The 21,137-nt window shown below is 46.4% G+C and overlaps 2 protein-coding genes across 4 annotated transcripts in view; one reads left to right on the top strand and one right to left on the bottom strand.

Moving 5' to 3' along the window:
• Positions 1–1,524, bottom strand: part of KIF24 (kinesin family member 24) — a 63,473-nt gene extending 61,949 nt beyond the window's left edge. Inside the window, exon 1 of the mRNA XM_036330547.1 lies at positions 1,220–1,524. The gene's annotated coding sequence lies outside the window, so the exon portion shown is untranslated. The remainder of the gene's footprint in view (positions 1–1,219) is intronic.
• Positions 1,525–1,587: 63 nt separating this feature from the next.
• Positions 1,588–13,822, top strand: NUDT2 (nudix hydrolase 2). 3 transcript variants are annotated; one of them, XM_036330560.1, is made up of 3 exons: positions 1,588–1,718; positions 11,479–11,619; positions 13,267–13,822. In XM_036330560.1, the coding sequence occupies exons 2-3, from the start codon at positions 11,493–11,495 to the stop codon at positions 13,581–13,583; spliced, it is 444 nt and encodes a 147-aa protein (XP_036186453.1). In that variant the 5' UTR covers positions 1,588–1,718; positions 11,479–11,492; the 3' UTR covers positions 13,584–13,822. The 3 variants fall into 3 exon arrangements, with proteins under 3 accessions (XP_036186453.1, XP_036186454.1, XP_036186455.1); XM_036330561.1 differs by lacking the exon at positions 1,588–1,718 and adding an exon at positions 2,057–2,107; XM_036330562.1 differs by lacking the exon at positions 1,588–1,718 and adding an exon at positions 7,926–8,019.
• Positions 13,823–21,137: the final 7,315 nt, after the last annotated feature.

Below are 21,137 nucleotides of genomic sequence, written 5' to 3'. Positions count from 1 at the left end.
TTCCATTACATGTCACAGATCTTCAGGTTGGTAGTGTTCAAACTTTTATAAGAAGGTAATAGGAACATAGCTGCTATATCTGACTTTTCAGTCCCTAATTAAAGTCTTTTTGAGCGATGATTTTAATATAAGAATCATCAACAATGCAGATTGGGTATATATTGTCTTAGGAGTTAACAATGAAACAGTTTTGATAATGCAATTCTATCACAGACACCTGATGAATGACAGTTACCAGAGTAGCTATTACATGCACTTAAGTAGAGAGACTACAAGCAGAAAATAAACCCAAAGGAGAAAATGATCTAAAGCATTTTCTGAAACACACTTAAAATGTGACAACAGCTGTAGTTCACTAAGAAATTGAGACAAACTCTCTTGGCATACAGCAACAACAGAATGGTTTGTTTTAAGCCAAGACTAATAGGGAGGGAGTCTAATAAAAGCATTGGGAAATCAAGACTAAAAACCACAAATTTGGGCAGAGTTGTAGCAAGTTTTCCTTTTCACAGAGTGGAAAGACCAATCTTGCGCTTTCAAGGCCTCTGCATATGAGATTGGGGTTTCCGCCCCCTACTCCCATAAAAAAAAAATCTTTGTATGGGAGGGGGAAGGGGGATATGGCATAGAGGGGAACCCTCTCTCTGTGGTGAGTTAAACTCATTTCCTGCAAATTTTACTATAGGATATCTCGTTTTATTGCGCTTTGCCTTGCCTCGTTTCTTACAAACTGAAGGCAAGACCCTCCACCAGCGAAGATGACTACTCGCTTTATTGCGGTACTCCTATTACGGTGGTCTGGGACTCAGCTCGCAACATCGCCGAATTATGTCTGTAAGGCTCTGTGAAAGACGCTTGCCTTGTCTCAAAGACCTCAGCATTACCAGGGAGAAGGAAAATGGGGTTCGCGGAAGTACGCAAATAAGCCGTGGAGGAATAGAAGCGCTCTAAGACGGGGCTATGGGTTCAAAGGTAGGAGGACGTCTAGACTCAGAAAAGGCTTCATAGAAGCGGAGTTCGAGATAATGTCTGAAGAGGAGGCGAAGATATGGGGATGAAGGGTAAAGAGAGTGGGGGTGCGCTCGGGCAACCCAGAGAGACCAACTCACAACCGCCCGCCGCTTCTCGCGCTCGGCGGTCGTCCAGCCTCTCCCGCGGGGCAGTCGCCAGGGCTCCCAACCAGGTCTACCCCCACCCCGTTCTCACAGCCCTTTCTCACCTCGGAGGCTTCCAACTTTCTCCACGGTCAGGCCTGTCTAAGGACAGAAGACGACGGGAGAGAGCCCCCAGGGTGGCGGCGGAGGTGCCTAGTCAACTCAAGAGCTGGAGGCAGCGGCCAGGCCGCATCCCCATGGTAACGCCGCCAAACTCGGGTTCGAACGCCCGCGCCCGTGCCCGGCGGGGGCAGTCCCGCATTGTCCTCCAATGGGCGTCCAGGGAACTCGCTGACGTTAGCCGTCATCTCCTCTAGAAGACCAATCAGGGGTCGGAAAAGACAGTGGGCGTAACCCTCAAGTTCCGTCTTTCAACCAATCGTTCCACTTAAGAGAAGATCTCGCGACGTTCTAAGAGAGAGAAAGGCAGCTTTGAGGCGGGTCGAGAATTTTTCTCCTTCAAATCATTGGTCCCCCGAAGCGCAGTCGCGCTCCCCGGATTGGTAGACGTACCACTCCCTGGAGCCTCCGTCCATGAGCCCCTCCTTCCTCCCTCTGCTTCGGGTGAGTAGCAGAACGGCCCGTGTGGGTTTAGTTCTCTGCGGATCAACTGAGGCTCCGGCTCAGCAACGGACTAATCTCGCGTAGCTGCAGGGTCAAAGGTGGACGCGCGCTCCTCCACCTGGGTTTAGGGCCCAGCGCCCCGATCGCGTTCTACCTTCCCCTCCCTGGGCCTCAATTTTAACCTTGTTGTTAAACTTAAAACCCTGCCTCCTTCCCCAAAGAGATTTTATATTTTCTAATTGCTTCATTTATTTATTTTTTAAATATATATTTTATTGATTTTTTACAGAGAGGAAGAGAGAGGAATAAAGTTAGAAACATCGACGGGAGAGAAATATCGATCAGCTGCCTTCTGCATACTTCCTACTGGGGATGTGCCCGCAACCAAGGTACATGCCCTTGACCGGAATCGAACCTGGGACCTGTCAGTCCGCAGGCCGACGCTCTGTCCACTGAGCCAAACCGGTTAGGGCTGCTTCATTTATTGAATGGAACATATCGTGACAATTATAGCGGAAGTAAAGAAAGTCAAACGAGAGTCTCACTACCTAAAATACCATTTACTTTTTCTTTGTTCGGGCCTGGTTTGGGTCCTATGAACTTGTTAAACTTAGTATATATAAGTAAAGTAGAGTGAATGCAAGCAAACAGCCAAATGTAGACCACTAGTGCAGAGTTTCAGGTAAAGAGCCACGATATTGGGAATCAGACAGACCTGATTTTGAGTTACTACTCAGACACTTCTCTGAGTCATAGTTTCCTTTTTCTTCTTCTAAAAAAATGGTGGTAATGCCTCAGAGAGTTGTTGTGAAGATTAATTGAAATAATGAAGGTGAAGCACTTCGCACAATGCTGGGCAAGTAGTAACTCCTCAAAAAATGGTAGCTACTAACTTAATAGAAACAAAGAAATATACGAACTAACGGGCCATTAGACTTACTGTAATTGAGTACCCAATTTAGCTCAAAACTTGTTAAATAATAATTAAGGAAAGGATCCATTCTTCAAACGTGAAATTTCTTCATAGTACCTATATTGAAAGGGATTTATCTTGTGGAACCTTTTTACACTTTTTTTTCAATTGATTTCAGAGAGAACGGAAAAAGGAGAGAGAGAAACATCACTGATGGGAGAGAATCATTGATGGGCTGCCTCCTGCACACCCCCACTGGGGATTGTCCTCCACTCTGCAACCCCGCGCATTCCCCTTGACTGGGAATGGAACCATGACCTCCTGGTATATAGGTCGATGCTCAACCACTGAGCTACACTGGCCAGGCTTGTGGGACCTTTTACATGAGGAATATACATGGCGTGGTGAACAGTGTGTTCCCCAGCAATTTTGCAGAAAATATGAAAAGACTTTAAAAAATATATGTTTATTGATTTCAGAGAGAGGAGAAACATGGATCAGCTGCCTTCTGCATGTGCCCTACTGGGGATTAAGCCTGCAACCCAGGCATGTGCCCCGACTAGGAATCCAACTGGCAACCCCCTGATTTGGTGCGTGGGACGGTCCTTAACCAACTGAGCCACACCTGCCAAGCTGAAAAGCCATTTCTTTATTCATTTATCAATAAAAGCTAAGCGCGTGCCATTAAAACACCATAAACCCTGGCTGGTGTGGCTCAGTTGGAGTGTCCTCCCATACACCTGAAGGTCACAGGTTTGATTCCTGGTCAGTAAGGTGCATAGGAGGGGAACTACTTGCTGTTTCTTACATCAGTGTTTCTGTCTCTCCCCCTTAGGTCAAAAAAAGCATGTTCTTGGGTGAGGATTAAAAACACACACACACAACAACAAAAATAAAAAAGCTTTCTGGTGATCTTTTATGATACAGGGATAAGAGTGACACATACATTCAGTACTTCTAATGTGTCAGATCCTATTTATACATTATTTTGAATTACAACAATTGTGAAAAGTAGGAGTTATTCTCATCTTACCAATGAGAGAAAATGAGGCTTAATGAAGTTAAATATTTTGCTCAAAGTAACACAGTTGTTTAAAGAGCTAGGTCTTTCTCACTGCAAAGACAGCCATGCTTTTCTGTGCTGTGCCATGCTATTTCAGACTGAAAGAGGATGAAAATGCTTGTAATAGCAGATGCACAAGCAGACTCACCCAAATGGAGTGAGGTGGGCTCCAGAGGTACCTACAGTGAGAGCAAAAATTTTCTCTAATGGAAATTTCCACCTTGGGAAATGAAGAGATGAGATCAGAGAATCACTGAACTCTAGACCCATGTCATTTTACCTTGTGGTTAGTCTTTAACACTTTAAGTTCAACTTGTCCCAAACAGAAATCATTAGCTTACATTCTACTCCCTACTCTACCTACTTATCTTCTATAGTTACCCAAACCATACGTTCTCTCTCTCTCTCTCTTTCTCTCTGTTGGACAATGAAACATCAAATCGTGTTGATTTTCTCTTTGAGATATCTTTCAAATACATCCCTTCTCCTTTCTCACTGCCTCTGCCTTAATTTAACTCTATATCATTTGTCATCTGGACTGTTGGCAACGGGCTTGTAACCAATTGATCTTGCCTCTAATCTTCCCTTCTAATTCATTTCTACCTCCCTTGCAATTCATTTCCACCTTCATTGCTTCCAGACATGCTTCCAGAATGTCTTTGTAAAATGTCAGTCTGACCATATTATAGCCCTCATTGCTGTCAAAGGCTCCTCATTGCCTACAGAATATACACTAAGCTGTTTGGCAGTGGAATGCCATCTTGTGCTTGAGGGTCTTTGCCCTCACCCCTTTTACCTGGGTGCCCCTCGCCCCCACCTTTATTTTTCTGGTCAACTCCTAGCCATCCTTCAAAATCCTTATAGGTTATCCCTTTGACCTAAAGGTAATCACTCCTTTCTCTTTGCTATCTTTCCAGCTTACACATACAGCTATGATGCCCAAAACACACTGGTAACTTGTCTGTTTAAATATCTTCCACTTTCACTAGGCTGAGAACCCCTAGAAAACAGGAGTTTTGTAGTATTCAGCTCCATATCTACTCTTCAATCCTGTTACATTGCCTGTCACATGGGATACACTCAACAGATGTAAGATGAATAAACAAATCCCCTCAGGCTAATATTAAAATTCCCCATCCTTGCTTTCCAGAATTGTACAGCAGATGGCACTAATAGGCCACTAAACAGATTCCCTTCACTAGGAATGATTTTTGTCTCAACCTTGTCTGACTTTGTCCTCATCCTGGAAGCCAATATTCATGTCATTGCAGGTGAAATCTCCTTTTTCCTCCCTCAGCCAAATAGCAAAGATAGCAAGATGACTCAGCAGCTTGGTCTCTGAGACGAGAAAGTGGCAGATGTCCAGGGAAAGATGCAGTTGAGGGAACATTGTCTCAATTTCATCATGGTGGTTGGGGGCTTTTTTCTTTCCTGTTTTCTTTTTCTCTTTTTGCTGGTGTTGTTACAAGAGAGAACTTTATTCATAGATGGGTGGCTCATTTCTGCCCACCCCTTTGAACGGGGAGAAGGGAGTTGGAGAATCAGAGAAAAGACCATGATGATGTGGAAAATAAGGGAAAGCTGAGCCGTCACAGAGTTGCTTGTGGGCCAGCATAGTTGGGCCTCCTCACAGTGGAATGGTCTGGGCAAATTTTCTGGACACTAGCATCTTAAATTAGGTGCTTGTGTGCTTGTCCAAGGCTAGCATCAGGGTGTTCCCAATACTCGGTACCTGGAAACCCCCACACTACTGGGTATGGTTTTGAACATGTGGTTTTAGGTTCCTGTTTCCTAGGAAAAAGCAGAAGAGGCAAAGAAACCCTTATCCAGAGAGGCAAAGTTTAGGCACCTCTGGCTACACTACCCCTCCGGGGTTGTCTTTGGGCACCAGGCCCTTTATTAATATACCCTTCCAACTAAAACCCGTTCTGTAGAAAGGATTCCAGCCAGACATCTTAAAAACTCTCCATATGAATATAGATCAAAGACTGGGAATTTTGGAATTGGAAGTAATTTTTTTTTTAATATATTTTATTGATTTTTTACAGAGAGGAAGGGAGAGAGATAGAGAGTTAGAAACATCGATGAGAGAGAAACATCGATCAGCTGCCTCCTGCACATCTACTGGGGATGTGCCCGCAACCCAGGTACATGCCCTTGACCGGAATCGAACCTGGGACCTTTCAGTCCGCAGGCCGACGCTCTATCCACTGAGCCAAACCGGTTTCGGCTGGAAGTAATTCTTATAAGTCATTTGCATGTCCTCTGTCAGGGCCATTTTTGCCCCAAGCCCTGCTCTCTCATGGTAAGGAGTGCTGTATAAGGAAAAAGAAGATAGCCTTTGGAGTTAGGCTTACTTGGATTCAAATCCCACCATTCACAGATAGGTATGCCTTTGGGCAAGTATTTTAACCTTTTTGAATCTCAGTTTCCCCATCATAAAATGAAGATAGTAATGCTTATCATGAAGAGTTGTTTTGAGCATTAAAAAGATACACGGAGCCCCGCCGGCGTGGCTTAGTTGTTGAGGGTCGACCTATGAACCAGGAGGTCATGGTTCAATTCCCAGTCAGGGCACATGCCCGGGTGGCGGGCTCCATTCCCAGTGGGGAGTGTGGGGGAGGGCAGCTGATCAATGATTCTCTCTCATCATTGATGTTTCTATCTCCCTCTCCCTTCCTCTCTAAAGTCAATAGAAACATATTTTTTAAAAAGATATAAAAAAAACAGGTGCAGTGTAATTGACATAGTGTAGATGCTTAATTGATAAGATGGTGGCATGAAACATTTTTATTAAGGGGATTTTAGGCTATGAAATACAAGTTGGGGGAGGATTTGGGGAGCTCTTTCTATACCTAAGGGTATATTTGAGGGCTTTGGGGTTGAGCTATGCTTGCAGTAGCACTCTGATTAATTTGAAAACACGGACACACAGCACATCAGTATAGCCATTTACCTGTAAATTATTTTTTGGCACCTAAATCCTGAACCTCCTAGGTGTGAAAGAGTTATATATATAGAGAGAAAGCCAAGGCACTTTTCCTTAGCTCCTGGAACCTCCTAATGACATCAAGGGGTGTTTTTTGGTTTTGTTCAAGTTATTTTAACCACCTAAGGCATTTTGACACTTTTCTGAGGTGTGAATTGCCTGCTGTTGTCCTGGCCTGGCGTTCTCACCTCAGTGATGGCTGCAGGCATATTTGCATATTGGATGCTGTGTTCTTTAACCTCCTGAGATTTGAAATCATTTGAAGTGAGAGAGAGAGAGAAGCAGAGACAGAGAGACAGAGAGAGACAGAGAGATGCTTTCAAACCCCAGAACAGTTTCAGCTTAGTGGACTCCAGAAAACCTCCAACAATACCTCCATTGACTTTTATGTAAATGGCACTCTTTAGAAAAACACTGGGCTATTTCCCAAATTCGCAGAACATTCCCTGAGCATTTGTTTGAGTGAGGTGTGGAGAGAGTTCTGTTGAATCAATGAACATCTGTTGAGGGCTGCTCTAAGTCCCAAGGAGACAGAGCTCATGATGTGGCTCTTCCCTGCTAGAGCTAGAGATTTACCTTACTAGGTTTGCATGCTTGTGGCTTTGTTCTATGTCCACTTAGCTAAGCTGGAACTAGGTTTCCCAGGATTCCCTTCTGTATGGTTCCAGGTTAGGGTTGACTTTAAGAAAATTTTATTTGAGATTTGTAAAGCTGAAGTGAAGTAGCTACCAGTACACTGTGAAGGGGGCAGAGCAGGGTAACAGGCATGGTGGCAGTGCATAACCCTTGACACTGATGTGCGCATTGTTTATGCACAGCCACCGAGGCCTGCAGCTCCACAACTCCACTGAATCTCCTCCTTCAGCTACTCTGAGTCCTGGGCCAGGTGTACACGCAGCTCTGTGTGTGGCAAAGAGCTCCAGCTTCTGCAAGTCACCTGCGTCAATAAGCTTGCAGATGGTGAAAGGAAGTTGCAAGTTTCAGTTTGTCCTCCTGAGTTCCACTTGTCCTTTTAGTTCCTATTTGTTCTCACAGGTTCCAGTTTTCCTTGCTCTCCCCCACAGCCAGCTTTCCTTCCCCAGCTGCTGGCCTGCTGACCTATAGCAACTTCAGGCCCAACAGCAGATGCAGATGCGGCAGCACTGCATGGATTTCTCCCTCAACTCCCATCCAACTCCTTGAACAAGGTCTAATTCCTATACTAAATCCTTAATTTTCTGTTGCTCATAGTGTTTGGCTTCTCTCATCAAACCCTGTAGTAGAAATTTATTCAAGCCATGTGAAAGGCCCAGAAGATAGGTGACATCTGAGTTGCTTCTGAAAGAATGAGCAGAAGGTAATGTGTATGGAGAAGGAGGGAGAAATTCCAGAGAAAAGCTGGCTCAAGCCAAGCAACTGAAAGGAAAAATAGGAGTCCTGCCTTTCTAGAACTGTCTCAGACTTCCTCCATGCGTCGAGAGCATAGATAGAAAGAGAACATCTAATCCTAGCTCTTAATCTTAGCTCTTCTGGTCTCATTGAGATGAACTGTTGGTAGGTCTGGGTTTTAGATGTTATCACTCCTGCGCATTGGTATCTACTGAGATACACTTTTGCTAGGGTGCACCCTTGATACTCCTCTAAGTCCCCTCCCCATAGGAAAACATTGGCCTGTTCCCCTCTCCTCGTTGGCTCCTCCATCTTTGTTTCCTGAGGCTGAGTTGGGATGGCAGTGGTGTGAAGGAATGCTCTGGGGCTTCCTGTCCCAGGCAGGGTGGGTACTGTGCCTGTAGTCTTGGATTGCAGAGCTTATCTAGGGATTCTAACATTTATTCCATGGGAATCCACCCAAGGCAGGCATAAGGTTCCTTATACTTACTATAATCTACACTTATAACTTGCTAATACTTTCCAAGCATCTTGATGGGGCCTGGGGGAGAGGGGTCAGAGAATGGGATCAGACACCTGACTCTGCCTATACCTGGAACCAGTAATTTGAAACCTTTATTTCTGGCTTCCAGAATGGGGAAAGCTCTCAGCATAAATGTGGAGACCAGTGAAATGGAACACAATGCTTAATAAAACCTGCTTTCCATTTAAATGAATTTTTAAACTCAAACAGGATCACATTATACATACTATTCTAAAACATATATATATTTTTTTAGTATGTCTGAAAATCTTTTTACAAGCAGCACATTGGCTCTACCTCATTTTTTTTATGGCTTCATAATTTTCTTCCAAACTATAAAGGAAAGTTTATTTAGAAAGTGACAGGGGTAGTAGAAGGGCCCTTGGAGCTTAGGAGAAAGAGGGAGAAAGATACACACCGTGAGGGGTGAAAGAGGGAGGAGAGGCAGGGGTGTGCTCTGGAAAAGAGAGAGCTTGCTCATAATTTTTATCATGTAGATATACTGTACTTTATTTCATGATTCCTTTATTGATGAATATTTGTTTTTGCCTTTTTTTCTTTTTGACATTTCAAACAAAGTTGTAATGAACATCCTTGTATGTGCATTTTAAACATATATTTCTGTATGTCAGATGCCTAGAAATGGCATTTCTGGGTCTAAGGGAATATGCTATGTTTTGATATTCATAAGTAAATTGCCCTCCTGTGAGGATATGCTAATTTGCTCTCTCACCAACAGTGTATTATAGCATAGGCCATTTTAGAAAGCCCTTTTGAGATTGTTTCCAGTCCTTAAAACGCTCATTACAGGTTTGGAAAGGTCGCAGTGTTGGGCGTGTTTGGTTTTCTGGTAAGGAACTGCTGTTCCCTAGGGTAACATTACCATCTGTTGGCAGTCCTCAGAATTGCCCTGAAACAGGTTTTAGTTTGGACCTGATTTTTGTGCCTTTGATAGATGCAAGCTCATCTTGATTAAGCACCAACAAAGGGGCCATAGCGACCATCAGCTCCTACCCCAGCGACCCTCTCTGCAGTTAGCTCTGCTGTCTGTGAGTACCAGCTCTTTCTTTGGCCCTGGAATCTTGCAGGTGAGGCCCTGCTGACTCAGGCCTCATCCTGCATGGGACACTCTCCCAGGCCTTTGCTGCATTTGAGTCACCTAGTTTTCTTTCAGTTCTGCCATCCCACCCCAGGACCTTTGTCTGTACTGTTCCTTCCACCTGGAGCACGCCTCTCTCCTCCTTCCCTTTGCCAACTTAAGCATTTACTTCTCTGTCAAACATCCCTTCTTCCAAGAATCCTTCCTTGATCCCTTAGACAAGGTCAGGTTGCCCATCATACATTTTTCTTTTGTAGGACATACTTTATTGGCAATTATTTTTTAATTTGCTTAATTATTTAATTAAAGCCCTCCTCTTCCACTAGAATATAAAACTTGCCGAAACCGGTTTGGCTCAGTGGATAGAGCGTCAGCCTGCGGACTGAAAGGTCCCAGGTTCGATTCCGGTCAAGGGCATGTACCTGGGTTGCGGGCACATCCCCAGTGGGAGATGTGCAGAAGGCAACTGATCGATGTTTCTCTCTCATCGATGTTTCTAAGTCTCTATCTCTCTCCCTTCCTGTCTGTAAAAAATCAATAAAATATATTAAAAAAAACCCAAAAAACAAAAAAAACTACATGAGGGCAAAGGCCTAGAATAGTGCTTAGTACATAGTAGGGACTCAATAAGTATTTGTTGAATGAACAAATGGCACAGATTTTTCTTAACAGGGTCTTAACATAAAACATCTTCCATATTGTTGTTACCTTGATTACATGTTCCCCTTCAGATGGTGATTTTTTTTCCAGTTCTGCAGATATTTCTACTGTTCTCCCTTCCTGTCTTTTGTTGTTGTTGACATATTTTTCTGAAATAGAAGAAAAGACTACATGAAATGGAAAAGACTAAAAAGTTTAGTTTTTATTGTATTGCTTATTATAAAATTAGTAAATGTTCTCTGTAAATTTCCAAACAATACGGAAATACGTGGAGTAGAAAATGAAAGTCTCCTCATAACCTCATCCTCCAGAAAACACTATTGATGATGTGTCTATCCAGACATTTTTCTATGCATATTGAAATTTATTTACATACCAGGCACTGCTCTGAAGCACTTTATAAAAGTGAAGTCAAGCAATCCTCACAGCAACCCTTGAGGCAGAACTATTATCATCTTGTCTTACAGATGAGGAAACTGAGGCTTAGGAGGAAATTGCACAGTGAATAAGTAGCAGAGCCCGAACTTGAACCCAGGCTCTAGGTTCACTCTTGACCACCATGCTAGTTTCACCTCTGATGAGGTGGGAGACTTTTTACTATATGTGCCCTTTTTGAACTTCAAGTTTTAAACCATGTGAATATATAACATTCCAAAACAGGGATAAAAGACTAAAAAAATCCATGACAAAAAAAGTGTACACCAAGCTACCTTTCCTAAGTGACCCCCTTTAAGCCATCAGATACCACACTGTTGGGATCTCTTTGCTCCAGAAACTCAGGCTGGAGGCTGAGGAGAATGGGATTGTGGGTTTGATGAGAATATTGTACTGCATCTCTCCCATTCCCAGCATCTCTCCAGTCTCAGTGGGATTGCTTCCAAGGATCTCTAGTGTCTTAACACACATACCATCCTTTGTTTTAGACTTGGAGGAGTTAGGATAGAGCCACACTGACAGGGTAGGGCCAGCGTCCTGCAGTTAGACACAAAGGCCTATCTCTGATTCCTGGTTTCCCCCCATTGGCTCTTGGCATTCTGCTTTTTTCTGTAGGTGATGAGGTCACTGTTAGCTGATCTGTGCTGCTCCCCCAGAATGGATCTTCCTGCTTTGTGTAACTTCCCAATGTCCCCTTCTTCTTTATTAAGTTCTCAAATAGACCATGGCCCTGAGAGCATGTGGCTTGATCATCTTCCGAAGACGCCTCATTCCCAAGGTAGACAACGCTTCAATTGAGTTTCTATTGCTGCAGGCATCAGATGGCATTCATCACTGGACTCCTCCTAAAGGTACAAGTACCCAGAGGGTCCCAGGTTCAATTCCAGTCAAGGACTCATGCCCAGGTTGCGTGCAGGAGGCAACCAATCAATGATGCTCTCTCATCATTGATGTTTCTATCTCTCTCTCCCTCTCCCTTACTTTCTGAAATCAATTTTTTAAAAAAAAAGAATGAATTTTTAAAAATTTGCACATTTGAGTTTCACTAAGGAAAGACAAGGTGACAAAATGGAAAGAAATGTTACAAATACTATTTATAGAAATAGCCACATTTGCTCCTGATCTCCTATGTCACACTGAAAGATTTCAAAGGACCCCTCTGAATTTTGGGAGGCTTGGGCCTGGGAGAGAAGTTACCCTGTTAATGTTGATGGGCAGAATGCCGAATAGCTGATGTTGGGAAGGTGTGCTTAGAGACTCCCACACACTTCTGAGGGCAGGTAAGACATCCTGGATCAGAGTCACTTCTGCCACCACCAGCACCCCTCTCACCTTCGTCCTTTGATGCATTACCTACCTGTGTTTGTGAGGTGCCATATGAGGTGCCATACAGAGAAAATTCTCCAGAAGCCATGAGCTCAAATGGTCTTTAAGTACAAACTGCTGGTTGCTTTCTGTCGGAGCTGTGCAGCAGCAGCTGACTCAGGGCAGTGCTACGAGGACCCTAGGAATGAGGAAGGCTAGAATATAGCCCTGTCTCCCAACCAAGAAGGGAACAGCTAACAATTCCTGCTCCCCATGAGCTCCTAAACCAGGAGGCCCCCAGCAACTGCTGGAGCCATGTGTTGACAGAGGCTGCCAGACCCCTCCCAGTCCTTCTTGGCTCTTCTGGGCAAACTGAGAATTTGCAGGAAGGGCCTAGCGGCAGAGCTGAGGGCTGCTCCCAGTCTGCAGAGCTTCAAGTTCTCCCACAACAGTTTCTTGGCAACTGTCTGCTTGGGTTTAGGTCTTGCCAACAAATTTTCTTAGAACTGTTTCTCGGCTTGTCCTTAGTCTAAGTTCCCATCAGGACTTTCCCTATGAAACTGGAATCTGGTCTTGCTCAGTTAGAAAGATGAAAACAATTTGGAAAAGCCTTGATAGCTACTTGGAAACAGCTGCTGATGCTGAAGTACATGGTTTTGAGCCTGTCTGTTGGCCTTGGGACTTTAGAGACCAACTGCAGACAGTGTTAACTTCTCACTGTGGATTGAGGCAAAGTGCTCACTCTCAGCTGGCTCCCATCTGCCAAGAAGGGACTGCCCCTCCTTGGGAACATCACTTTAAGCCTTAAAGTTTAAGGTCTCCAAGGGAAAGGTCTCCCTAAGAATATGGGATGAGGAAAACTCCAAAGAATAAGAAAGCAGAGGTCTGAGGGAGGCCATCTCTCACCATCAAAGGAGCAGTATTCTAGACCAGACTTGCCAAGTACATGGTCTGTTTCTCTGTAGAGAAGATGGGGTGAGGAGGTGGGGTTTTCCAGATACTGCAGAGCCAAACACTACCTGCCCTGCACCCTATTCCTAGGCGTGTTCAGATATTACCAATCTCTAGCCGCCCTTTAGCCTAGCAACAGCTAGAAAAGTCACCAAAGATCCCATCTTTAAGTCATCTAACCTGGAAAATCCAGCTTTGTTGAAGATTATCTCCCCCTCCTCTTTCTGTTTTCTCCTAACCAGGCCATGTGGAACCCGGAGAAAATGAATTGGAAACAGCTCTGCGGGAGACTCAGGAGGAAGCAGGCCTAAAAGCAAGCCAGCTGACCATCATTGAGGGGTTCAGAAGGGAGCTCAATTATGTGGCCAGGAAGAAGCCTAAAACAGTCATCTACTGGCTGGCAGAGGTGAAGGACTATGACGTAGAGATCCGCCTCTCCCACGAGCACCAAGCTTACCGCTGGCTGGGGCTGGAGGAGGCCTGCCAGTTGGCTCAGTTCAAGGATATGGAGGCATTACTCCAAGAAGGACACCAGTTTCTCTGCTCCACAGTGGCCTGAGCCGAAACACAGTCATTTGCCTCCGTAGGATCCTTGAGGGCCTTTCTGAGATGAGCCCACCTTCAGCTCCAGGGAAGGTTGTGCTGGTCTTTGGCTCATCATAGCAAAGAACAGATAGGTTAGTAAATCAGCCTTGCACACTCAGAGGCAAGCAGGCAAAAATCTGAGCTGGGTGGAAAGGAAGGTAAAGGAGGAGTTTTAAAGTGCATCCTTGTACAAAATAAACCTTAAGCAACCTATCTGTCCTTTAAGCTGCTGTATTTATTTCTTGGACTCCTGCTCTTGGTGGGAGAAACACTAAAGTGAATTGGAGCTCTGGCCTTAGCCAGAAGGAATCCTGTGTCCATGCAGTGTACCCCAGAGAAGCTAAGGGAGTGGGGCTCTCCTGCCTCTGGGACTCCAAGCACTCTCACCCCACCTCCACTGAGACTTTTCTAGCTGTAGTCGAATGGGATATGCAAGTGAGTGGAACTAGAGCACAGGAATGAGGTCTGTTTGGCTCACTAATGTATCTCACCCAGCACCAGTCACATATGTTGTAGGTGCTCAGTACATTTCTTCTAAAATAGAGACCCAAGGAACTTGGGGACATAGCCCAGATCACAGCAGGGAGAAGAGGGACAGTCAGCCCTGGGCCACCACGTCAGTGACACATGTGCTCCAGCCTCTTGGCCCAGTCCTGCCTCCCAGAGTCAGCATGGGCCTTGTCAGCATGACTGAGGTCACTGGCAAGAAGCACGCCCAAGGGACTCTGCTGTGCCACCCAGCAGCCCTGTCACTACACATTGTGCATTTGTGCCTGCAGCTGCCTTCTCCACCTTCAGCAATCCCTCATCATTGGTTTTTCTCTCTTCCCTCCTACTCCCTTTCTCCACAACTCAACTCTAAGACCCAGAGGCGCAAGAGTTGGGTCGCAGCCCTCTTTTCCCTTGCTACTAGGGCTCAAGGAATGTAGGGCAGGTGTTAGATCCTATAGCCCTTCCAGAAGCTGTTAGCAGCTGAATTCATGTGGATTTCATTAGAGGGTTGTTGCCCAATGAAGTGCAGAAGATTGGATGGGAAGGGTCATTGGCAAAGGTCAACCCAGATTACCAGGGTCAAGAACTACCACCTCTAGAGGAAGGAAAGAGAAGTCACCCAGGTCTTAAGCGGCTTCCAGATGTTTTCAGTCCCCAGATCTCTGTGCAGACAGGGCAAAAGTATTAGCGAACAGGATCTTGGAACATCGCCAGGGACCTGAACGGTTTTGTTCCTCACCCCTCTGAGCAGCACTCTGAAGGAGGCCTGCTGCAGGAAGTTTTTGGAGCTTAATGTTCTCTTTCTTGGCCAGCAGGGACCACATCCCATTGATTTAATAAATGCCTTGCTGGGCAGTGGTGCCAAACCACAGACTAGCTGCCTCCTAACAAGGGCTGGCCGGCCCTGTGCTCTCAGCATGGGAGGCTGTGGAATTTCAAGATGCTAAGACCTCATATGTCAGCGTTGGAAGGGATCTGGAAAACGACCTGATTTTGCTGCTTGTTTTTATAGTTGGGAAAACTGAGGCTTAAAAAGGTATGCTTTGAGGATGGGGTGCCAGAGGAAAAACTGCTTTAGAATATCTTGTATATCTTTGGGGTCATTCCTCTGGGCCTCACAGAGTTTTCCATTAAAACACAGGTACTTTGGCCCTGACCGGTTTGGCTCAGTGGATGGAGCGTCGGCCTGTGGACTGAAGGGTCCTGGGTTCGATTCCAGTCAAGGGCATGTACCTTGGTTGCGGGCACAACTCCAGGGGGGGCGTGTGCAGGAGGCAGCTGATCAATTTTTCTAACTCTCTATCCCTCTCCCTTCCTCTCTGTGGAAAATCAATAAAATATATTTAAAAAAAATAAATAAAAGAAAGCCAGCACGGGCTGCTGAGAAAAAAAAGACAAAGAAACAAAAAAAACACACAGGTACTTTGGCCCTGACCGGTGTGGTTCAATGGTTACAGTGTGAGCCCATGAACCGAAGGGTCTCGTGTTCAATGCCCAATCAAGGATATTGGTTGCAATCTTGATCCCTGACCCGGTCAGGGTATGTGTGGGAGGCAACTAATCGTGTCTCTAACATGGATCTCTCTCTCTCTCTCTCTTTCCCCCCTCCCTCCCTTCCACTCTAAAAAGATCAATGGAAAAAATATCCTCCATCCTCCGGTGAGGATTAACGAAAACAAAAGAACACACAGCTTCTTTGGAGAAAGGGGGGCCTTACATTGTATTCATTTGCTCACTTTGCAGGAAGAATTAACAGCATGGGACTAGGCAAGTTATAGAGGTGGATAAGGGCGGGAGAGAGTGGAACTGAGACCAGGATGTGGCAGGGGAGCAGGCTTTGTTGTCAGCACCACTTTGCTTCTTGCCAGCTGGGTTTGTTCAAGAGCTGTGAGTCTGAGGTCACAGTTTCCCCTTCAATCTGAGGCCCTCCAAGCTCCAGAGCACCTCCTTCTGGCAGTTTTTCCTAATAACCACCAATCCCATAAATACCATCCTAGTTTCCCCACCTGCGCCCAAAGAGGCTCCCCTTGGAACTCCACCTGTTGTTCCCAAAGCCACTTCCACCACCTCAGGGTGTAGAAGCATCTAATGGACTTATCCCCACTAGGGTGGTCTTAAGTTTCCCCCTTTAACAGAGGCTCTGGAAAACCAAAATGCCTTCTTGCCTCCCAAAAGCAACACCTTCCACCCCCACAGTAGGCACTTGTTTGCTGACTTGAAGAGCCAAGAGAATAAAGTTATAATGGTAGTTGTAATGGTACAGTTTTTATGGGTGTGGGGCCCCAGCTAGGTCCCCCACGTTTGGAAAGCAGAAGCTGACATCTCCATGGGTCCAGCTTGTGGTCCAACCTGCCTTCTTTCGTAGAGGAGGGACACACCAGCAGCCTGCGGCTACCTTAACGCTGTGCTATAGGTGCCTAGAGAGACCTGCTCTCTCCCTTCCTCACAACTTGCCCCCCCCGCCCCCCGTTTGCTTCCCTTCCCCTCCCATTCTACCTCCTACTCAGAATTATGTAATAGGAAATTCCCAACTGGGCTCTCTGAGGAGGGGGAAGGGGGCTAGGGAGGGAAAAACAGCACAAGGATACAAAATACAGAGACACAATCTCTTCCTGTTCTTAAGACCAGGAACTCCAGGGACAGGGTCTCCCCCTCTTCCTTCCCATTCCTCCCCTAACCTCACCCCAGCCAAAGTCAGTGCTTGCCACATAAGACCAAGAATTCTCCCCTCCCTTAATGGGTGAAGGAGGTCAAAAGGTACAAACTTCCAGTTATAAAATGAATAAGACCTAAGGATGTAATGCACAGCCTGGTGGCTGTAGTTAATAATACTGTCTTGCATATTTGAAAGTAGCGAGGAGAGTGGATCTTGATGTTCTTAATACAAGAAAAAAGTTCTTTCTTGTCAAATGTTAATTGGACTTATTGTAGTAATGTAATGCACAAATATTGAATCTTATGTTGTATACCTGCAACTAATACAATGTTATGTCAATTATAGCTCAATTAACAAAAACAGTTATCGGCCTCTGTTTTCCCCTATTAAAATGGTGAAGTACTTTGAAAAAAAAAAAAGAATTTTCCCCCTCCGCTCAAGCTGCTGGAAAGATTGTTGGGTATGATGAAGTAATGACTAGTCTTAAGATAAAAACCAGGTTGGTCCTTGGGAACTGGGGTGTGTCAGAGAGGGGAGGGAGGGTGTCAGCAGAAGTCCCACTAAGTCAGACAATGGCAGGAAAGGAAATTAAAAAAAAAAAGAAAGAAAGGAAGTCACCCAGTTGCCGCTGCGGTTTTCTTCAAGGCTGGGCCTAGGCAGGCCGCCCCTTGCTAGGATGTGCTGCGGAGCTATTCCAAAGACAGAAGGTAGTGCTTCTTCAAATGCTTTTCAAAATATGTTCATGGGTATGTGTGTGTGTGAGCAAAACAGAAACAGGTGCGGGGAGGATTCAGATCTTAGAGGCCTTGAACACCAGAGCTTGATTTAATTCCTATGTGACATAATTAAATTTCAAGAAGAGTTCCTTGGATACTATGTGGATTGAGTTGAAAGGTCACAGAGCAGAAAGAGTTATGAGGCCACTGCAGTGGTCCAGGCTAGAATTGATAAGGTCTGATGTGGGGTAGTGACCAGGGGATAGAGAGGTCAACATTGACCTTGGACTTAAGGAGGGGAAGAAGGACCAGAACGCTCAGTGGGGGGAACCAGCAGAAGACTTGCTCTGGAGCTAGCTACAGTGAGAGACACTTTACCCAAATCTGGAGGAACAAGGGCAAAGACCCTTCCAGAAAATTCACATCTTGGTCTCAGAGAAAGGGCTTAGCCAGGGTTCAGCTGATTCATATGGTGTTGGACGGGCCACTGAGTCAGACTCTCAGAGTGCATAAGGCTGCAGAATGAGTATATTAGGCCCCAGCCCTAGATTTCCTTCAGTGGCCACTCAGTTCCTCTCCATTACGTCTGAAGAAGGGAGTTCCCATCTATATATATAAAAGCCTAAGTGACCAAATGACCAGTGGACTGGTCTCTATGATGCGCACTGACCACCAGGGGGCAGATGCTCAACGCAGGAGTGTGCTCAGTGTGCTCCCACAGGGGGAGCACTACTCAGCCAGAAGTCGGGCTAAGCTGTTAGTAGGACATCCCCCGAGGGCTGAGCCTCTAGTCCAGCCCTGGGCAAACTATGGCCCACGGGCCGGATCCGGCCCGTTTGAAATGAATAAAACTAAAAAAAAAAAAGACCGTACCCTTTTATGTAATGATGTTTACTTTGAATTTATATTAGTTCACACAAACACTCCATCCATGCTTTTGTTCCGGCCCTCCGGTCCAGTTTAAGAACCCATTGTGGCCCTCGAGTCAAAAAGTTTGCCCACCCCTGCTCTAGTCCTATATAATAAAGGGAATATGTAAATTGATCATCACTCCACCACAAAGGTGGTGGCACCCAAAGTGGAGGCGGGGGGCGGGGGGGGTTCCGTAACAGAAGATGGCTGCACCCACAGTGGAGACTGAGTTCCCATAACGAGCCTTAATGAGCAATCAGCAAGGACCTGAGGCCCCCAACCATGCCCCCTCCCCCCCGTGGGGCTTGACAGGGGACCTCAGGCCATGCCTCCCACCTGGCAGTGCTTGACAGGGGACCTCAGGCCATGCCCCCTGCCCAGCGGAGCTTGATGGGGGACCTCAGGCCGCACCCCCACCCCAGCACTGGGCCAAGGGACCTGAAGTGGCACCCCCCACCTGGCAGGGCTTGACAGGGGACCTCAAGGTGTGCCCCCCCACCCGGTAGAGCTTGGCGGGGGACCTCAGGCTGTGGCCCCTGCTCCAGCGCCAGGCTGGGGGACCTCAGGCCGTGCCCCCTGCCTGGCGGGGCTTGACAGGGGTCCTCAGGCCGCACCCCCAGCCTGATGGGGATTGACAGGGGACCTCAAGGTGCGCCACCCGCCCTGGTACTGGGCTGGGGGACCTCAGGCTGTGACCACCCAGCCCAATGGGGCTTGATGGGGGACCTGAGGCTGTGCCCCCTTTCTGGTGGGGCTTGATGGGGGAATCTCAGGCCGTGTTCCCCACCCAGTGGGGCTTGACAGGGGGACCTCAAGGCATGACCCCTGCCCTGGAGCCAGGCCAGGGGACCTGAGGCTGCGACCCCCCCCCCCCCCCCCGCCCCGAGAGGCTTAACAAGGGTGGGACTGGCTGGGTCTGGATCTAGCCCAATGGGGGTGGGGCCAGCCAGGTCTGGGTCTTGCGTGATTTCGAGGCACACGTGGGTGGGCGGGGACTTGACTCTGGGTCCCATGGTGTGCTCCAGACTCTGACAGGAGGAAGATATTCATGTACATTTTACTAATTTTCTTTTATCTCTGACACTTCTATTATAGAGAAAGAGCAAATAGCAATATTAAAATATTTCCTCTAATTAATCCCCTTTTAATGTGCCTGAATTTCGTGCACTGGGCCACTAGTTTCTTCATATCAGCCCAGCCCTGTTCCCCATCAGCCCAGGGGTAAAAGGAAGACCAATGAAGAATTCTGGCCATTAAAAGGCTGCTGAAATCTCCATTGGAGGTGGGGCAGCCCCCACCCCAACCCAGCTGTGTAGAGAGAGAGAGAGACATTTGGAATGCACAAGAGGTGCTGGCAGGGAGGGGGGTTGGACAAGGCTGGAAGGGGCCAGCGTTCCTGGCATCCTGTGAAATAGGGGTAGCAGTTGCTTCCAGCCTAGTTCCCTCCCCTCATCCTGTCCCCAAGAGTCAGCTCTTTCTCACAGTTTCTGCCATTCCAGCTCCAACCCCCACCTCAACTTCTTGAATCTCTTTTATGGTGTCAACGAAGGAAGGGAAAACACTTCTTGGCCTAGAACCAGGCCCACTGGGTGGCAGCTTCACACACACACACACACACACACACACACACACACACACACACACACTTCGGCCAGCTTCCCATCCTTGGAGGTATACAGGCCAGGGCTGAGCCATGCTGTTGGAAGGTGAATGCTAGATGGGAGTTTCTAGGTATCTGGGTGCAGAACATCAGGTTCCAATCAATGTTGGTTACTAATCTCCTGTGTGACTTCAGGCCAATGCCCTCTTCTCTTAGTGCCTCCGTTTGTTCATCTGTGCTTTTGTGAATAATCAGGCCAATGGCAGAGGCCAGACTAGAAACCAGATCAAAAGCCAAGGGCCAGTTTGCTAGTAATTGGCCACACAAGGGCACTCACTCTTCCCTTTGGCTGTGCCCCTCCCCCATCTAGGCTGTAAAATACTGCTGCCTGCTCTCAATGCCCTTCTAAAGGGCTCGTCCTCCTACTCCCTGCCAGGTTATTTAGGCCTTACCGATTATTTTATCCCTTCCTATTCCCTCTCAGCACACACTGCTTAGTCCTGGACTCTCTAACACAGAGGTTCTCAACCTGTGGGTCGTGACCCCTTTGGCGATCGAACGACCCTTTCACAGAGGTGGCCTAAGACCATCCTGCATATCAGATATTTACATTATGATTCATAACAGTAGCAACATTACAGTTATGAAGTAGCAACGAAAATAATTTTATGGTTGGGTCACAACATGAGGAACTGTATTTAAAGGGCCAGAAGGTTGAGAACTACTGCTCTAAAAGAACTTTCTGCAACTATGAAAATGTTCTGTAATCTGCACTGTCCATTATGTTAGCCACTAGTCACACGTGGCTTTTGAATGCTTGATATATGGATAGTATGTCCAAATAAATGGTTTTTAAATTGTATTTAATTTTACTTAATTTAAATTTAAGAAGCCACATGTAGCGCCCGCTGGCGGGCGTGGCTCGGTGGTGGAGTGTCGACCTGTGAACCAGGCTGCCATAGTTGGATTCCTGGTCAGGGCACATGCCCAGGTCGCTGGCTCGATCCCCAGGTTGTAGCTCGATCTTCAGTGTGGGGCGTGCAGGGGGCAGCCGTTCAATGATTCTCTTTCCCTCTCCCTTCTTCTCTGAAATCAATCAATATATATATATATATATATATATATATATATATATATATATATATATTTAAG

This window comes from Myotis myotis, unplaced genomic scaffold, assembly GCF_014108235.1.
Source record: "Myotis myotis isolate mMyoMyo1 unplaced genomic scaffold, mMyoMyo1.p scaffold_m19_p_12, whole genome shotgun sequence".
Lineage (NCBI taxonomy): Eukaryota > Metazoa > Chordata > Mammalia > Chiroptera > Vespertilionidae > Myotis > Myotis myotis.
Note: the sequence above shows the minus strand (reverse complement) of the source record. Positions and strands in the feature narration are given on the sequence as shown.